This window comes from Neopelma chrysocephalum, unplaced genomic scaffold, assembly GCF_003984885.1.
Source record: "Neopelma chrysocephalum unplaced genomic scaffold, ASM398488v2 Primary Assembly neopelma1_96921, whole genome shotgun sequence".
Lineage (NCBI taxonomy): Eukaryota > Metazoa > Chordata > Aves > Passeriformes > Pipridae > Neopelma > Neopelma chrysocephalum.
Genome location: NW_020925564.1, coordinates 3,105,522 through 3,126,035, shown reverse-complemented (window position 1 = coordinate 3,126,035; position 20,514 = coordinate 3,105,522). Strand labels below are relative to the sequence as shown.

General features: G+C 35.9%; 1 protein-coding gene across 50 annotated transcripts in view; it reads right to left on the bottom strand.

Moving 5' to 3' along the window:
* Positions 1-20,514, bottom strand: part of PTPRD (protein tyrosine phosphatase, receptor type D) — a 436,352-nt gene that overhangs the window by 70,020 nt on the left and 345,818 nt on the right. For 19 of the 50 annotated variants that reach the window (XM_027670585.1, XM_027670590.1, XM_027670598.1 and 16 more), the window contains 4 exons: positions 16,082-16,096; positions 13,596-13,708; positions 5,478-5,597; positions 3,355-3,452 (listed from right to left, as the gene is read on the bottom strand). In XM_027670585.1, the coding sequence (XP_027526386.1) occupies positions 3,355-3,452; positions 5,478-5,597; positions 13,596-13,708; positions 16,082-16,096 (346 nt within the window). The remainder of the gene's footprint in view (positions 1-3,354; positions 3,453-5,477; positions 5,598-13,595; positions 13,709-16,081; positions 16,097-20,514) is intronic. The other 31 variants (XM_027670636.1, XM_027670633.1, XM_027670637.1 and 28 more) reach the window with 5 other exon arrangements.

The window sequence follows — 20,514 nt, the reverse complement described above, 5'->3', positions numbered from 1 at the left end:
ATAGTGTTGTCTACTCTCTTACATGGTTCCGAATCATGGGGCATCTACCGCCACCACCTGCGACTCGTAGAACACAGTCTCCATACAATGCTGTCTCCGTACAATCCTAAACATCAGATTATGTGACCAATACCTCTGTTCTAGAACAAGCAGCAGTCACAAGTATTGAGGCCATGTTGCTGAGAACACAGCTGCGTTGGGCAGGACACGTCTCCTGGATGAAGGACCACCGCCTCCCTAAGATCGTGCTCTATGGTGAACTTGCCACTGGTTGCTGCAAGAGAGGAGCCCTGAAGAGAAGATACAAGGACTCCCTGAAACAACATCTCAGCCTTGGCCATATTGATCAACATAACTGGTCTACTCTGGCTCCAATCGGGAGGTCTGGAGACATCTGTAACGCTGCTGATGTTTTTGAGAACGCACACAGGATCACTCTTGAGGAGAAAAGACAACGCAGAAAGAATTGTGCCTTGCAGAATATACCACCTAAGGAGTTTTTTCTGCTCTGCCTTTTGCAACCGGACATGCCTATCTCATATTGGCCTTGTGTGCTTGTAACAAACGTGGGTAGAGCCCTTCCCAAATCTTCGTTCACGAAGCCTAGCCATGATGATGATGATTTTATGGTATCACAAAGCTGTCATAACAGTTGTTGCATACTATCAGTCAATTTTTGAAGAATTTCATCCATTGCAATGTAAGCAATTCCATAAAAAGTAAAATAAAATAATTGAATGCCAAAGAGGAAAGGGCATGATAAAAAAGAAAAAAATCATCAGTGGTAATTGATGAAAACTGTTTGCTTCCCTAAATCTGAATTAATTGAATTTGCTGGTATCAATAAAGGTCAGCAGTTTCTTGCTGCATGCTACACCTTTACCTTCTGAAGATGAAAAGTATCTCTTTTTCCTTCTGTGTTACCAGTTCAAATGTTATCTGAAGTGATAATAACTGAACAGTTACCACCTGTACCTATTTCTGCCTTCAAATCAAATAGTTGATTTTAGAGATGATAGTGAGAACTGCAGCTGAAATAGAAGGTCCCAATCCCTGATGACAAATGTACCCACCAGCTCACTTGTGCTGGCACTAGAGCTCAAGCAGACATGTGGTGAGCTAGTTCAGGGAACTGATCCAACTGAAAACAGCAAAGAAAAATAAAACAATTAGTTTTCAGCTGAATCTATTTCCTGAGATAATCCTTGAACAGCTGCACATGTGCTACTGCCAAGACTGGCACAAGAGAGACAACAGGAATGCACAGCCAAGACAGGGAGATGACTTACAGTGATCATCAAACTGCAGCCTTAGTCCACTGCCTAGCCTAGACCATGAAACCAAATAGCAGTGCTTTTCACTAGTTCCATTTCAAAATGGATGAATCTTGGACTAGGTGGAAATGAAGTGGTATCTCTAAAGCTGGGATTTCAAAGATAAATGTTGAATCCTCTTGGGCAAAACAATATGAATGAAGCTTGATGTTGACACACAGTTTGCCCATGTTTTAATTCAGAATGTCTGATCATTCTGCTCCAGATAAAAAAAAAGGGGGAAAAAAACAGAAAAAGAAAGTGAAGAAAGTGAAAGCTGTCCTGTTTACACAGAATAGAAAAACTTCTGGAGGGACGGATATTAAGAATTTAATGATTTAATGTATCTTGATCTGGTTATAAATTATTAAAATTAAATTCTCAAGATGATTTCGATGATTTAAATAATGAATAAAAAATACAAGCCACGAAAATTTTTAAGTTATATTACAGCCTAAAAAGAATTATGTCATCTCCACATCACGTTCAAGATGTGGTAAAGCTGAATTATTTTCCTAGAAATTATACTACATTATATGACTTGTAAATAGAATTTCCTGCACAGAAAAAAAAATAATTTGCCCACAGTACAACAGGAAATGATTTTCAAATTTGTACCAAATGTTATCTTTTTTATGGTAAACATTCTGCTACACAAATTTTCCTTTCTGATTCTTTCTTTTTATGTTACAATCTTCATACTTAGAAACATAGGATTTCCACACAGAAAAATGAGACTATTCTTCCACATTTTTTGTGATTGGAATGGTAAATAGCACCCCTAAGATGGTCTTCAAACAAATTTATTTCCATGAATTGTTAAAACTATAATTTCCTTTTGACATCTAATATGATTATTTTTTAGAGCAGTCTTAAGGTCTTTCTGAACAGTGCATCCAATTAAATAATAAGCAATTGTAGTTCTTTATCATAGTATTTGGTATTAACTTTTAACATTTTCTGTCAAGACTTTTAAAATACAATGGACTTGTATTTGGTTTCTGTACCATGCAGTCACATGTTACTTTGAAATCAACATGTGAAAGTCATCTTCAGTGATTTTTAATGGCAAGGTCAGTGTCCGTATGAACCTTCAAATGCACAAATCTGCAGTCCCTAAAAATATAAGAGTAACACAAGCTTTTACTCCATCATGCTAACGAAGTGTTGGAAGGTTTTAAGAAAAGATTAGTGACACAACAGACTATAAACAAATACTGTGTCAGTGATCCCTCTGGGAGCTGTTAATCCTTGGATCACTGACACGATCACCTATAGCTGATCTAAACAAACACTGTGTTACTGATGGTTCAGTGCATACTTTATCCACATATTTTTGACATAGACAATATTTTGACATTAAAGAAACAGCTATAATTTACTATAATGCATGGTTCTCTATATCCCTTAAGCCATAAACTACTGACCTGAGAGGCTGTTACTCTCCACTATATGAATACTTTTATACTCCATGGGTTACTGACAAGGTGGCTTGTAAATGATTACTCTCTTCTAGTTAAATCCTTTCATGCTCTTTATAGACCATCATTCACAATTTTAAAAAGTGGTATTGTTGACTGAAGGAAAATACATGTCTTGAAACTGTTTCATTAGTAAAGACACCAGGCACTAGCAAATCCTTTTATTCCATGCAAAATTAACGCAATGGACTGAATCTTCTTTGGAGCTTGCACTGCATGGGTCCTCTCAACATTACAGAGGAAATTTTTGAAATGATCCAAAGATTTTTAAACTGCATGGAAGATGGATGTTTATGTGTATGAAAATAAGTAAGTGCTGCATCATTCACACACTACTTCAAGTATATGCCCATGGAATCTGCCTGACAGGTATCCTTATAAAAACAGAACAGAATTTTATGAGCAAAGGAGCCACCTCACCAATGTAGTCATTTTACACAGAGGTTTTTATCATCATTTTAGTATCATATAAACCTGATGCCATATCAGAGAAAAGTCTTGGGAAACAGCAAACATGACATTTTAAACAATTTGAATAATAAGAAAATGAGGAAAATTACCTCATACTCCTGTGAGAACTTCAAATTGTCATTTGCTTTCAATCTTTCAATGTGATCTGCAAGTTCCAAGATGGGTATTGGGGGATGATTGGCCATACCTGTTGAACAAGAAAGAGGAACAGAATTTAAAGTACACTACAGTGATAGAATTGGTCTAAAATTTAGAAAATGTAGTAGTTAGAATGTCTAGAAATGTGTAAGTAGTAAAGATGTCATATGTGAGAGAAGCAGGCAAATAGTTTGGTTACTCAAAGCAGGACATGCTCTGGATAGATGAGCTCTCAAGCCAAATTAAAAGAAGTCACCAAGCATATTCCCAAAGCTAACATTCCTAGTGTAGAGGAAAGAGTTACTGTGATATGAGTCAATGAGTTTAGCTAGGCATGGTAAAATGAAACAGTTAGACCTGATGACGACCTCTGCTTTGAGTAATGACTCTTAATGTCATTTCAAACTCCTTCTCCTGCACTGCATGAAATGGAAACTCTATTGAATTAGACGAGAAAATGTGAGCTGAGAAACAGACACTGAAAGAACCCTAAAGGGGAAAGAATAGTATTTTGACAGAAAACAAAATGACTTATGCATAATCAAGAAAAACGAGCTTGAATTATGAAGGTTACCAGGGTAACCAGAGACACCTGAACCTGCAAAGGAAATGGTAAAAAACAAAGAAACCTCAAAGCAACATAAAACTAACTTATAAAATAAAGTACAAAAAATGAAATGGAGAGCTTGAAGATTAATAATAATGCATCAAGGTCTAGAGGACTGACTATGTATTCTGACTAAATTAGAAATACTTCAATATTTTAAGAAATTTTGAGGCGACTGACATGCAACTATGAATGATTAGAATAACATGCACCAGTGCTTTTAGACAACAGTCACTGAAGACAACATTGGACGTCAGACAATTAGAACTTCAAAAATGTTTTCACTAGTAGCAGATTGTAGAGGCAGGGGTTGTCTGGACATACATACTGACTGCACTAATACCTTAAAATATGCTTAATCTTAAACCCCATTTATCAACCCCTAAGAGTACCTACAATCTACTTCAGGTGTAAACATCTTTGTCCACTGATGAAAATGTTGAATGAAAAAGAAGAAGAAGACCTGGGAATTGGAGATAGAGATGGGTGTGTAAGGGTGTACAGGGACAGCAAGGCAAAAAAAAGACAGAAAAGATGTGGGGTCAACTAGAACAATCTGCCAGCTTAAGATTTGACAGGCAAAAATTTGTGAACATATTTCACTCTATTAATCTTCATGGCCCTTCTCCAAAATGCTTACATTCTTCTCTTCGTGATTTATACTGTCATACCTAAAATGAAAGTGAGTTTTCAATGGCTTAGGGAAGAAATCAGAGCTGGCAAGAAAAAGTTAAGCTAGTGAACCCCAGGATCTCTTGAAATTGCAAAGGGAAAACACTAATGACTCAAGGGGGCTCAAGCTGGAAGCCATGTTGCATAATGCAGTTTGCTTTGTCACCATGAATTTCAGGAGCATGGCTAAGACGGTTGACTTGCATTTACTTTAAACGTAGCTGAAAATGACCATGTGGTTACAACACAGTCACACTAGCATATTTTTCTTTTCTTTAATTTTGTTTTTAATTCTTGTTTTCTTTTTGATTCTTTGGCATTTCAGGTGTCATACTAGAGTCCAAAATAATGTCCAACAGCACTGGCCCTAGTTCTTCTGACTCTATACATATATATATTTTATATTATCTTCATAGCATGTCTGTGATGGTAAGACATATTTAAAGTAGATATTAAGGCAAGTTGTCAGTCAACTAACAAAGCTAAATATTCAGATACAACGGGGATATTCCTTATAAATTTCAATTAAAAATTAGTATTAATTTATTAGATGTAGTTCTTCTTGTCTCCCATTTTCTTAGAAATTTCACTTAGGACATGGCTACTCTCAAAATGAGTGTGGGTGACAGTCATCTAATAATTACACTGATTGATCCAGATCAAGCACCCCTATGGAAAGTATGTGAGTGAAAAGGCACAAGAAAACTCTAGATTGATCCAGAAATGGAGGTGGACTGATGTACATCTAATACAGTGCTTGAACAGAGAAAATAATAGAGACAAAGATGTTTAGACCTTTTCGAGCGAATCGTGGGAGAGAGTTATTATCATATAAGGACTGAGTGGTAGTTTGGCTAGAGAGGGAGGACACAGAGCCAATCAGGGAGGCGTAGGGGACTGAATTACTGCTCAAAGCTGTAAAAAGTAAAAGCCAATCGGAAATGGGAAACAAATTAGTAACAGCAGTAGATCATCATAATCAATCAATCTTGTACATACAGGCACTTCAGACATGCACAAAATAGCGTCTGGAAACTCAACTAAGATGTTTAAAGGTGCAGTTGCCCTACTGCAAACATAAAGGACATAAACCCAATGAGTATGAGAGTTGCTCATCACACAATGAACCTGACTAAATCACCAGCATTAGGAACACAAATCACAATAATTAGCTTATTGTGAAAGAATATTTTTTAAGGGTGCTGAACACCCATTCTTTTTTAAACATTTTTGTTTATATGTTTCTCTATAAGTCACTTGGCCTTCCCAAGGAGAGATTTCACATTAAACACTTTGTGCAAAAATGAAATTTGAAATAAAACTTCCTTTTCTAATGCAAAAAGAGGAACTACTTTCAGCTTCAGAAACTGACAAATTTTAACTGCATATCAACCCTTTCTCCATGGCTCATTTTAGGCAATTACACTTGGACATTGAATAACTCTCCTCAAACAATATTTTGCAGTTAAATTATGAAGTAATTGCATTTGGTATATTTTCATATTTTAAATACATAAAATGAGATGATAAAAAAGTAGCTGTTTTTTAAAACAACTGCTGGAGGACTTTTGTTATGTAATTGGTCTGTGAATCATAACAATATGCTATGAATGAACATTTTAAGATCTCATCATATTTTGTGCAAAAGCATGAGGCTCCTATTGAGCTTAATGTGAACAGCAGGTGTAGAAGTTGACTCAAAAGATCCCACTCAAAATACAGCTAAACTCATTTTTGTGGCTACAAATAAGAAAATACACTTATTTGATGACACACTTCCACATCAATCAACACATGTTATGACAACACAAAAACTTAAAGACAAAATACAGCTAAATTACAACAGATCCTGTGACATGCTAAAAAGTCAAAAGAAATACCATGCTGTAAACATGCTTTAAAATTTTCTTTTAAATAGGATATCTCTTTTTAAAAAAAGAGATAGAAACACCTGAAAACTCAAATAAAAAGAAAGCTCCCAAAACCACCACATGCAAAACACAGCTGAAATTGTATCCCTTAGAAGCTTCTACTTCCAAATTTGGTAGAAGATAGGCAAACGCGATTGATCTTATGCAGCTTAGTAGTAACCCCTTCATTTATATTAAATAAGAATATATGGTTTGATTACAGTGTAGAATTAGCTTCTGGTTAATCTGTGGTAAAGACATGACTAAGGAACATGGACTATCATTTGTGCCACAATTAAAGGAAAAACTATGAGAGCAAGGTCAGAATTCATCTGCATTTCAACAGACGTTAAACCTGTTAATTATATTCCTTTATCCCACTGAAACAAGTGGGTGTTTTGGGCTTGTCGTTAGTGCGTTAAATTAGGATTTTGTTTGTTGTCAGGGTTTTATGATAAGGGCTTTTAGAAACATTTACAAAACACATTTATTTACCAACTGTTGGTTGATATACCCACAATACACAAGAATAAAGTTATAAATAAAAGAAAAAGCATATCTGCTAGTATATGGAGTACAATCTAGATAAACTGAAAATGTGACACATTATTGTCACAGAAATTTCTTTAGGAATTCATGGTATTTTAGGTCCACATTGAGTTAATAGTCTGTGATTTTACAAACTGATTTATTACATCCTCATTTTTATTTAGCAACACAGAACACCCTTCCACATATCAATCTATGGTGATTAAGATACTGTCCCTTTATAGAAAAATGAAGGAATCAGTAATAGTGGTTATTGTTACTGATAGTTATTCTTATTGAAAACACAGAAAGAAATACCTACCTATAATTTAGACATGGAAAATAGAAAAAATGACAGATGACCCTGATTTAGTAGAAATTCAGCATCCATGAAAATTTAGCAAGAATGCCTTTAGTATTTATGACAAAAAAATTACTGTTACTTCAAAATTTCTTTTTCATAAAGTCAGAGTTAGGCCAGTGCTTGAACTTAAAAAAATAAATTTACAAGACAAACTCTAGACAAATACATCATTCTGCAACAACTGTTCTAAAATAGTTTCCAATGCACATATGTCACTGTTATTCCAGAAGATTTTATGTTCTTCAAAACTAGATCAATTATTCTGGAATGAAAATAGTTTCTGTTCTTCTCTATCAAAGATCAAGCTCTAACAAGCAGCTTTAGGATCTCCTTAGTCCACAGTAGAAGCACCAGCTCTGAGTGAGGTTTTAAAGTCACCTACAGTGAGAAAAGGGGAAACCTAGTTTTCAGATCCTGATCTAAAAATGTTAAATTCAATAACATGTTGCAAAACTATGGACTAAAATCCAGTAAAGAAAAAAGGATTACTCTTGTAGGGAGAATTTTCAACTTCATCTCCTAGCTAGACAGATTTTGGTTGCCTCTAGGTTTGAAACCAGTGAAGTTGGATATCACAGAAATGCCATTTCCACCTGAACCCTATGCTTCTTTAAGGTGCCTAAATCCTCCATGTGGACAAGTTCATATGACAAGCTACATGTACAATTGCTCACTATAAGAAAGCATTTCCAGTCCAGTTTTGCCATTAAGACAAAGGAACTATTTCCTGCAGCATTGTCATGATTCTCATAAACAAATATCATATGAACAAACTATAGGAAGAAATTTCCTGCTATCTTGCAAAGCAGGTGACTGACATTTTCTACCTTCTGCTATTTGTTCCCCTTTATTTTGGGCATGTTTTACACTTTTTCTGCTTTATCTTGGAAATAAGTTCGTGGAACCTCCTTAGCAACTCAGGGAGTAAGTGTTTAGTGAGCACTTATCTAATAAAAAAAAGCAGTCCTTAACTTAGAGCTGTAATAATTCTATTTATTTTTTCTTGTGTTTCAAAGCTTCTTATTAGTTCATAAGATATAATGAGATAATTGTTTAATTGGCATCCAATTACACAAATTACTTATAAGTGTGACACATTTTATAGCTAAATGAGGATAAAAAACCCAGTCCCTTTTGAAGCATGACTCAATTTCGTTCTCTGGATGATTGGCAGATTGAAGTCTTTCCCTGAGCCTTGGGTCTCTCAGAACCCACTCAAACCACTTAATTTCAGTTAATTTTCCTCTGCAAAACTGGGCTTCTTTATTTGATGAAACCTTTTGTGAGGGTTTAATTACTACCCCTTGCTTACCTTTACTCTCCCATGTGGCATAGAGACTTCTAAAATTTGTGCACAGGTTAATGATTTTAATAGGAAACTTGTAGAATGGTAAAAATGTGATGGAATTTTCCTCAACTACTCCAGTTATGGAAGAATAACAGACTTAAAAAGAAAATCCTACTGAGAGATTGGGTATTTTCGTGTTTACTCAAAGAGAACTTGGCACGGCTGTGACCCACTCACTGGCATATGGGCTTATCCAGCACATATACATTTTTGGATAACATGTATGGACATGGGATCTTGCTCTTAGATATAGAACTGTGGGCTATTCCAAATGTTACTCCATCCAGCGAGGAGGGAAGCCAGATGCGAATTTGATCCTTCCTGGACAAGGTAAAGTAGGAAACTCCTTAGGTAAGTACTAGATTAGTGAAGGATGTAGTTCTGTATTGACAGGACAATAAAAAGTGAAAGCAAATCAAGGAAAGCTGTGCTGGTAGTTTTTACTGTGCAATTTTACAACACCATCATGCTGAATTGGCAATTTTACGAGAAGTACAACATAATTGTGCCTAAAACGTTCTCTAAATATCATCAAAGATAAAATACTGCTTTCCCATATTTTTTCAAAAATTTATACCTAATCACTTGCACTGGGAGTAATTTATACATGTGGTTAGAAATTTAAATTTAGCCCAGTGGTTTCACTTTCAAATTATTTTGATAGCTATATCTGATCAGACCTTTCCTTACAGAAAATACATGATTGACAGTATTTTTGGAAAGAGGTTGTTTGGAAATCTTTCAAAGTACTAAAGTTTATGACAACCCAGAATTTTATAGAAGTGTCTCATTCACCTCTCCCAGTGAAAACTGGCAGTTTAGATATGCCAATGTAATTTAAAATTTTCTTTAACACTGCTATACTTTATGGGTTTGTTATAAACTTTTTTTTCCCCCTCCCACTGGAAGCAACTGGTCTGCCTGGAAAGCTCCAAGCAAACTGCAGATGCTTTCATAATCTAAAGAAATAAACCACTATAATAATGTGATAATGTCAAATCATCTATCCTGATGCTTTTTTACTGACTTGGCATACACTGTTTTTTAAAGTACATTCACTACTCTGTCATTTATTTTATCTATAGGCAACGTTGAGAAATGGTAACATCTTATACAATAGGTAAGGCCATTATATGAGGGTGACTGGAGATGTCTCGGTAAAAGGAACCCAACACATAACCACATCAGACCCAATCTCTTCCCTCCGTTGCCTGCTTTGAAGTATCCCACTACCTATTTCTGCTACATAATAGAAAAAAAACCCCACACACTTGAAAGTGAAAAAAACAACAAAAATAACAAAACTGATATCCTGAACATGCAGGCTTTCTGTAGTATCCCTATGTTCACCTTGAAAAACTTTTTATTGCATGTTATTTCATGGTGTATTGCTGGTTAAAGCTGGATAAACATTCCAGTAGGATCTAAATATCTAAGTTAAATTTAGCCACATTTTAATTAAATGGTAGCCTTAATTGAAGTCAATGTAAGTTATGTTCTGCTTTTACTAGCACAAGAACTGCACCTCGACTTCACCGTGACTAAGTTTGCATATTAAGAACATGTTAATTAGGAAGTGTTACAGAGTAAAACAAATCCACTGGGGTAAGAAATTTCTCCTTGATATTTGGTTGTGTACTGAGTAATATAATGGCCTGACCTGTGCCTGGGGGTCTTAGGTGAAACAACAGTAAGTAAAAAGATGATAATTCGATGTCTGTTCTGTATTTTTAATAATAATTATAATTCTCCATCCCATGAAAAGGTTTACAGCAAAAAATAGGAGTTTATAGTAGAAATGGATTGCAAATGTTCTGCTCAACTAGCCTCACAGAAAACTGCAAACTTCCCAGATAAACTATAGCCCTGCAAGGAAAACTATGCTTTCAATCCTCTCCAGTTCTTTTCAGATCAATGAGGTGGAATTACAGTGTCTATGAGTGCCACAAATTCTGCCATTTCTTAATAACTTTACATCCTAAATGTAAATTTAGAATTAATTACAATAAATTATTTTATCTATAAAATTGTTAGCACTTGGCAGCAGGGGTTTTTTTGCCCACATTTTATTTTAATTATGATGAATATTAAAGGAATAGGTAAGACTACACATGTAAATAAACAGAGTGCAGAAAATTATGCTTATATACCTAGTTATTATTCCATTCTTTATTGGATGCAGAGGGAAACATAGTGACAAAGGATGAGGAAAAGGCTGAGGTAATTAATGCTTTCTTTGCCTCAGTCTTTACTAACAACACCAATTATTCTGGGGGTACACAGCCCCCTGAGCTGGGAAACAGGGATGGTGAGCAGAATGAAGCCCCCATTGTCTAGGAGAAATTGGTCAGCAGTTAGACCAATTAGACACAATTAGACACACACAACTGTGGGGGACCGGATGGGATACACCCAAGAGTACCAAGGGATTTGACCAAAGTACTCACTGAGCCTCTTTCCTTCATGTAGCAGCAGTCCTGCCTAACTGGGGATTTGGGGAACTACCGGCCTGTGAGTCTGACCTTGGTGCTGGGGAATGTCAACAAGCAGATCATCCTGACATCCTAGCCTTTATCAGCAGTAGTGTGGTCAGCAGGACCAGGGCAGTGATTGTCCCTCTGTACTTAGCACTGGTGAGGACACACCTCGAATACTCTGTCCAGTTTAGCGCCACCTCACTACAAGAAAGACATTGAAGTGCTGGAGCGTGTCTAGAAAAGATTGACAAAGCTGGTGAAGGGTCTGGACCACAAGTCTTATGAGAAACATCTGAGAGAGCTGGGGTTATTTAGCCTGGAGAAAAGGAGGCTGAGGTGAGACCTCATAGCTCTCTACAACTTCCTGAATGGAGGTTATAACAAGCTGGGGGTCAGTCTCTTCTCCCAGGTAACAAGTGATAGGGAAAGAGGAAATGGCCTCGAGTTTTACTGGGTAGGTTCAGAGCGAATATCAATAAACACTTCTTCACTGAAAGGGTGGTCAGGTGTTGGAACAGGCTGCCCAGGAAAGTTGTGAAATGACTGGCCCTGGAGTGTGGATGTGGCACTTCAGGTCATGGTTTATTGTTGAACATAGAGGTGCTTGGTTAACGGTTGGACTCCTTGATCTTATAGATCTTTTCCAACCCAAACGATTTGTTATTCTATTAAGCCATCCACTCTACTCAGTACATAACTGTATACAAATAATGACTTGTTTTAGGCATAAGCTAAACTTTAAGAACCACATTTTTTCTTCTCATGTTTCAAAAATTTGTATGTATACTTCTATTGCTGTAAAACCTTTAAAATTTTCATGAAATTCCTGAATAACAGACGAAAACTTTGCTCAGGAATGATAAGCCTACATTCAGATTGCAGTCTCGGAAGGACAACTGTGAATAAAAACTTTCAATCATTTCCACTTACTGCACTTAAGTTCATATTATAGAGAGGCTCCAGAGCATGTCAATAAGATTCCCACATTGAGATGAAACTGAATTAGAAGATGTGCTCCTGAAACACACCTAATTTGCACCAGCTGCTAAGAGCATTCAGTGTACTGGAACAGATTAAAAAAAACAAGGCTGGGGTAAAACTCAAGACTCTTCCCTTTCTACCACTGCCATGTGCATGCAGTGTGGGTCTTTAGCCACATTCATTACTCTGCAGATCCACTCCTGCTGGGGCAACAACTAATATAATCACTGTTTAGAAGACTAGAAATGACATCTGCAAGTTCACTTAACCCTTTAGTATGTCAAGTTCTGAGGCTAATCTCTCAGCATCTCAAACCCTCCAATTCCTGCTTTTATGAGCTTTTATTTTTTGTTATTAATGTAAGAAGTTTGACAAACACAAGGCTCATGAAGATTCTGCACACAAATAGCATTAGACTGGGACTATATGCAAACACCTTATAATAGACAACACGTTCACTGGAATATAACATGATCAAAATAAAGCCAATTTAAGTAAAAGTTGACTCCTAAAATGTGGTAAAAATTCAATACTAAGTATTTATCTCCCAGTGTCTCTTGACAATCAGATAAACAGCTTTAAGAAAACAGTGTTTCATTTAAAAAAATCATTTAATAAAATATTTGAGAGTGTGTTGCTTCTAACCTCGGAACTACTGACATTAATATACTCCCTTAACCACAACACATGGCCTTATTTTCAAAGACAAGACCATTTATCTAGTTAGTATGAACCTTAGGATTAAAGGGTGGGCTCAGTTCAGCGCAGGCTGTGTCTCACCTAAAAAATCCATTGCGCAGGCTGGAAAGGTAAAAGACCTTTCCCCAAATCTTCGTTCGCGAAGATGGGCCATTATTATTATTTCCTTTCTGTGTTGTACATTTGCAATTCAGTGAAACTGACAACGATGTTAATAGATTACACAATTATGCAGTAGATAAGAAAGAAGCTTATTAACAAGAGGTTGCTGTAAGAATATTGTTAATAAATAGAGGGATATACATGTCCCAATAACATTTTCTACCATTGTTAGGTTTAGCTTGAAATTTTAGTACATAAAATACATCCATACATCATATGTGTCTTTGGGCTCTTCTTTACATAAATTCAAGTTCGTTTCATGCAGGATTTTTCTTTAAATAAAGAAATTAAAGAATTATTTCAAAAGCTAACAAAGAAATATACTGTGCAAAACCGTATAAGCGATCAAAATATATTTTTATAAGCAACCAATCTTTCTTTTCTGTAACAGCATCAGTAATCAGCTTATGATCACAGAGCTCTCCGTAAGTTATTGTCTCTTACCCGGAGTTTGAAAGTTAAGGCGTCGCAGCTCCACTGGATCTGTGGGATGGTGAGAGGGGACCTCCTTGCTGTTGGGTATGCTGCTCTTTCTAGAATCAGATTCAGCCCTCTTCCTGCATGGAGAAGGTGAATACACATAAACAGAAGATAGGCATGTTAGCTTGACAAAGGTGCCTGAGCATTTAATCATCATATTCTGAAGGCAAGATGTTTATTTCTGAAAGGCTATTTGATCCGGTGCAAAGGTAAAATAATTATGCATGGTTAGTAGGACATCTACAATTTGCGATGTAAAAATGGATCTAAATATATTAATGTCAGAGAGAAAATAACTGCATTTTGCCTTGGACCGATCCTCCAGTATATCCTTCTGGTCACTGGATACTTCACTTTTATAACACTAAACTTATAAAAAAATCACAGTATTTTAAAATCTATCTAGCTATACCTTTTTAAAAAAGTAGCCAACTTTTGAACATGTAACTAGAAATTAATACCCCAAGTTATTATCATTAAATATTTCATATTTTATACAAATATATAAAAAAATAGCTTGCATTTTTAAGTACAGAGAAAGAACAGTACAGAAAACACCTATCCCAGAAGACACTTTCTCTTTTCACTCTCTAGGAATCAAGAATTTGCTCTGTTTCCTCTCATCTCTGTAAGAGCTTTTTGTCTTACCTCACTTACATATATTCACAGCTCAGATTCTGTATGAGTATTTCTAATTAAACTAAGACTTCCACTGCAACTATAGTGCTCATGTCAATCTGTCCAAAGCAAGATGGGAAAGATAGGAGGGAAGGAGGAAAGGAGGGAGGGAAGGAAGGAGGGATGAGGGAGGGAGGTAGGGAAGGAAGGAAGCTTGTGTAGGTTTTCCTTTCTCTAGAGAGAAGCAGAGTCCACATGTGTTCTGACTCTGACTTTTCTGGTAAAATGGACTCCCATTATTTGTCTGTATAATTTTCTGATGTGGAGACATTGAGAACTATCTTACATGAAGAACATCTACCACTCTGCATTTTTATACAGAGAGTGGAATCCTTCTTCACTAGTCCTCTGTGGACTCCTGAATGAAAACACAACCTGGTTGATACTCTATGTAATATAAAATGAAGAAGCAAACAGAGGAAGAATTACTTTGTGAAAAGAGAGCTGAGATTATTTTAAGGTTAATGATAGCAAAATCTTTTCCAGGTACCCAATGTTTATTTTGACATAACACTATTTTTAAATTTTTTTCCTAGTTGACTCACAATGGTACTAAATCTGCTATTATTCCAGTTGATTTCTTGCTGTTCTTGAAATCATGAACACCTCGTAACATACAACAAGATTTCAAAGGCTGTGCAAATGAGTCAAACAGCAACCTCATTGCAGGTATTCTTTGAAAGTCACTAGTCCTATGGTTTTATAGAAAAAAGTAAACAGTTTTTTACTATAAAAGCACTCAGTCTGGTCTCTGGTAAGTACCTTAACACAAATATTAATCTCTCTTTAGTGAAGAGATAAAAATTTACATCTGATTCTTCTGTTTTTAGTCTTTTTTAAAACAAAATATTATGGATAAACTCATTTGAAATTCCTTTCTTTAGATTTTGACTATCCCCAACTCCTACCACTGTAGCACAATGCCTGAGTGCTCTTTCTTCTCAAGTAAAGATGTGCGATGTAACTTTCAAGAAGTCTTTTAATCTATATTTCCTTCTTCCTAAGTCTAGGAGTCTTAAGTCTCTTTAAGTCCTTCACACTGTCCAGAGACAAGCTTCATTTACCCTTTTTTCACTTGCAAGTCAGTACTGGGCAACAAAATTTCGCATTAATCTAATAAAAGCACTAAAATCTCTTCTAATCATGTATCTGAATATTTTGAATGCTTATAGGATAATAGAACAGTTTATTATTTGTATTATTCTCAGGATCATTCTGGATGTTGGGGGTTTTTTATGCTTCCAGCCTACACAAGTCATCATAATTCTTCCAGATTATGCAATGATTTTGAGATAGATGGGAAAAAAAAATCCAGAGATGACAAGAGATCACGGTATCATTTTCACTTGTAGAATTGTAAGTCAGTATTGAGTCTATGTGGATGGAGCATTACAGAGGTTCAAAGCAGCTAACACTTCAACCACAACAATGCATTCCTTAAAGAATTTTGGTTATAGCAAAAAACCACTGATTCACCTTCACTAAAATGCAAATAAAACCATATAAACATTGTATAGCTGTGCTATCTCTTGGAAAGGTACCCCACAGAGACACAAGAAAAAGAGCAGTGAAACTTCGCTGCTTGTATTACACTACTTTTCAGTGCTGTAAATAACATAGCAAGTCTTACAGTTGCCTTCATTGTGACAGATTACTGTCTACATTCACTTAAGATTGACAGATACTTTGTCTTAGATCATTATCATGATAACTTTCCTTTTTTTTTCTCCTTTTCTGTATTAAATGAAGAGTGATTACTTTTTGCTTCTCACCTGTCAGGTTTACTGCTCCATTTTAATGCAGCAAAGAGGGGAGAAAAGGTGAAATGTTAGTTGACCAGCAGCACAGAGGATAAGAATGGAAACAGAAGATATAAGAAATGTTGACTTAAAGATATAATAAACAAAATTAAGAAATGACAGCTTATCAAAATATTTAATGCTTGGGAATCATAGAATTATTGGAGGACACAAGGTCACGTCCAAAGTGAATCTTCTGCTGAAAAATACAACTCTCTTAGACACTATTTGCAAAGAAATGAGACTTCAAATTTAAGCCAGTGAGATAATAGAGAATGGGTCTTTAATTTGACCCATCAAAATAATGTTAACATTACATTGAAAAATTACATCTCACTAAGATGTAGTTTCCTCTTACATTCTAGAGAGAAGAGAGATGAGAGGAGGGAGGAGGGGAAAAATGAAAGTGGAAGGCAGAGTAGAATGGGAAGGAGAGAAAGGGAGAAGAAAAGGGAGAGAAAAGCAAGTGAAGAACAAGGTTAAATACATGAAATACATAAGAATTGTACTAAATTTTAAAAAGAATAAAAAGAAACGAGGACTTTTAAAAGTATTTTACAAACCCAGGTAATAATATAACAAGAAATTTTTAACAGTACCCTGGAAAGTAAGGTAAGCATAAATTTTTTTCTAGTGAAGTATTACACACCTTTTTAGATTTAGAAAGAATGTCACCTACTAGAGGTCTACACCAATCTGCATAGATCTGTAGCGATCTATGATCTAGATCATGTAAACAGGGAAAATAATTTATCTCCCACCAAAATGTTCTACTATACACACACACTGTTAATACACTGTTTATCTTTCTGTCTGTGTGTTGATCATAATAAACAGGGGCTCTACAAACTTTTAAAAGCTTGTGGTCTGCGATGACCAGATTACATATGTTATGAAAAAGTCTTTAGAATTCTTCATCATCACTTAAGATTCCCCGATTTTCATTTCCGTGTTTTTTTTAACGTCTGGGTTTTTTTTTCCGTCAAAAGCATGTTTAGCTTCTAAGTCAAACAACTCAAGATTCAGCAGGTGACCAGCAGGTCAAGGAGTATGATTCTGCCCCTCTACTCTACATTGGTGAGACCCCACCTGGAGTGCTGCATCCAGCTTTGGGGTCATCAGTACCAGAAAGGCATGTACCTGTTGGAGTGTGTCCAGAGAAGGGCCATAAAAGTGATCAGAGGGATGGAACACTTCTCTATGAGGAAAGGCTGAGAAAATTGGGATTGTTCAGTCTGCAGAAGAGAAGGCTTTGGGGAGATCTTACTGCAGCCTCCTAGTACTTAAAGGGTGCTCATAAGGAAGATGGGGACAGCCTATGTAGGAGTAATGATAGGACAAGGGGTAATGGTTTTAAACTGAAAGAGGGTAGATTCAGATTAGCTAGTAGGAAGAAATTTTTTATGATGGGGTGATGAAATACTGGCACAATTTGCCGAGAGAGGTGGCATATACGTCATCCCTGGATACATTCAAGGCCTGGCTGGACAGGGCTCTGAGCAACCTGACCTAGTTGAAGATGCTCATTGCAGGGAGTTGGACTAGATGGCCCTTAAAGGTCCCTTCCAACCCTACCTATTCTATGTTTCGATGACTCTATGATTCAGAGTGGAAGAGTTCACTGTGTTCAAAAGATTCAAGCTTAGGCTCCAGTCTTCCGAACCAAATCAGAAAGCTGCACTTTATAAAAGCAAACAACACAAAGTCTGTCAAGATGGTTTCAACTTCTCTTCCTCACAAATTAAAAGATCTAGAATAAGGAACATTTTTCTCTCCATCATGGATGACTGAAATTAGAGAATTTGTAATTTCTTAAAAACATAAATTCACATGTTAAAGAAATAAATTCCCAAACCCAAAAACCAGATGACAGGATTCTTCATGGGGACAGGCACTCTTCTTTCTAATTTGTCCATTTCTGAGATACACTGAACAATTTCTAGAACTCTTTAACATTCACTGACTGGGTTCCTAATCACCCAAATCTTATGTAATTGAATATGTATCACACATTTAAAAGTGAGTTAAAAGGATTCACTGTAGATTTACCTAAACTGTAGGTTGCAGCAAGGTAATGATTTATCAACATCAACTTGAAATATAAACTGAGACTCAAAGAACCATCACAATGGTTAGGCATTTCTTCCAGGGTATGCACCCTCTCTCTAGCTAAGCAGGTATTTGCCTTTGTTTGAGATTCTGGTTATAAATCTTACTATGATGTAGAATATACTTCAAGTTTGAATGAGCAAAGGAAAATAACTGAAAAGGAAATGAGATTTAGTTAATTTACTTGGATGTCTAAATTTTATTATTTATATTTAAGTCCAATAGATTGAAAGATCTGCTCCAAATAAGTGTCTCCTTTCACTATGACTGCATGGTGGTTTCATGGTTTCACTGCTGCGAGGACAGAGAACACTGAACTGGTTACTGGCCAAGTCAGTTCCATTTGCCAAGACATATTCATTTTCCTGTAACTCAGGAAAAAATAATTTTTACTGTGAGGATCTTGGAACACAGAACAGGTTGCCCAGAAAGGCTGTTGAGTTTCCATTCTTAGATACATTAAATCTTGATGGGACATCCCTCTGAACAAGCTGGCCATGCTCTGAGCAGGGCTGGGATGAGGCAAATTCCAGAGATCCGACCCTTCAGTTCTGTGAAAGTGTGAGCTCTTCTGCACACAGCACATTAATTGGCCTCTGTTGTTGTTGGCTATTACATTACTACTATATGTGATCATAAGAAAAGGTACTCTTCAGTGTTTTCCCCATCTATTACTGTTACTTACTGAGCTGCAAGGACCTTTTGGCTATATTCTAATATATGATCCGAAAAACTTTCCATGAAATATCTTTGCTTTCAGATTTTAAGACTAAATGGAGAGGCAATAACCCTGACACAAGTTACCAATAAATAATGAGGTCAAACATGCACTCCTTGTCTTTGGGATTTTTAAATATGCTTCAAACCAACCCACACAACTCATCCACACTACCTCTGATAGTGTTTGTTTTAAAGAGGGGTAAGACTTCTCCACCTAAAGTGATTCTTTTAGAAACGGAAGTCATTCTTTCTCTATGATTGAAATTAAAATATAAAAGTAGTATTATAAATCATGAGCTTAGTGGTCCAAGTCTGTTCATAAAGGCTTCTATGGACAAAGCATAGTTGACCTTTATTTGAATTACTACCATTTGCACTTCAAAAGACATAGTCATTTTTTAGCTGTCCTCTTTGCACTGCGCATCCTTCAACAACATCCTGTTTTTAATATTTTTTGCATGTATGTTCATGTATTATTAGACTGATGCCCTCTATCCTTTGTTTTTCCTCATTACCATACTTGTTGCACTTATACTCCACCGTATTCAACAAATATACCGTAAAATTTCCTGCATCCATGAAAATTTCTGGTTTTTCTGGGCTTTTTTTTGCTTATTTTTTTCATCCAACTCCTGTAGCCACAGTAAATCCATTTGACTCAGAAATCAAATTTCACTGCTTTCTCAAAATAGGATGCTAAATATCCCTACTTTTTTGTCTAGTTATTGCTCTTCTATAGTCAGTAAGTCTATCAAAATCTAGCAGTTAGCTTGCATCTAGGTTGAGTACTCAAAAAAAATATCCAATTATATACTTCTTTTTTACAGAAAGGAAAAGTTCATAGAGGACCACAGACTGCTAAAACTGCAGTCAAAATTTCTCAGAGGTAATTAGCCAATTCAGTGCAGTTTAATAAATTAGAGTAAATAGCTGAAAATAGAAAAATAAATAAATACATATGGACATTTGCCCGAACAGTTCTAGTACAAATAGTAAATAACAGATGGAAAGTATGTCCCCCATTTTCAGTGAATGACAATATCTTCACAATACTGACAAGCAAATTTTACCTGCTTGTCTGTAGAATGTGGCTACTATTTTTTATTTGGTAACAGATTTAAGATTTTTATTTTGGTTCCACAAATGTAAATAGTATTTTCAGAAACAGGTGCACATCTGCTTATACGCCATTGTTTGGATTTTTTTTGTAGTATGAAAGAAGATTTACTCTTAATAATTCAAAATAATCAGGAGAAAGGAATATTTCACTTTTAGGACAACTCTAATGACTGCTTTTTGAAGTGACAGACAGACACAAACAGAGGTTCACTGGTTGCTAACCAATTAGATTGGCTGAAACACTGTGCACTAATAGAAACTTTCAGGAGACATAGCATTTGAAAGCAACAGACCATGTGTTATGCTGCTGTACGATTACAGCCCTGAAAACATTCTATAAATATATGCCTATTTGGAACCCAAAGCTCAAGTTAACTCTGGACTGGGTATTTACTGCTGAATAGAGAATTCTTTCCAAAACCTGAAGCCAGTTCTATACATGCAATTTCAGAGGTATT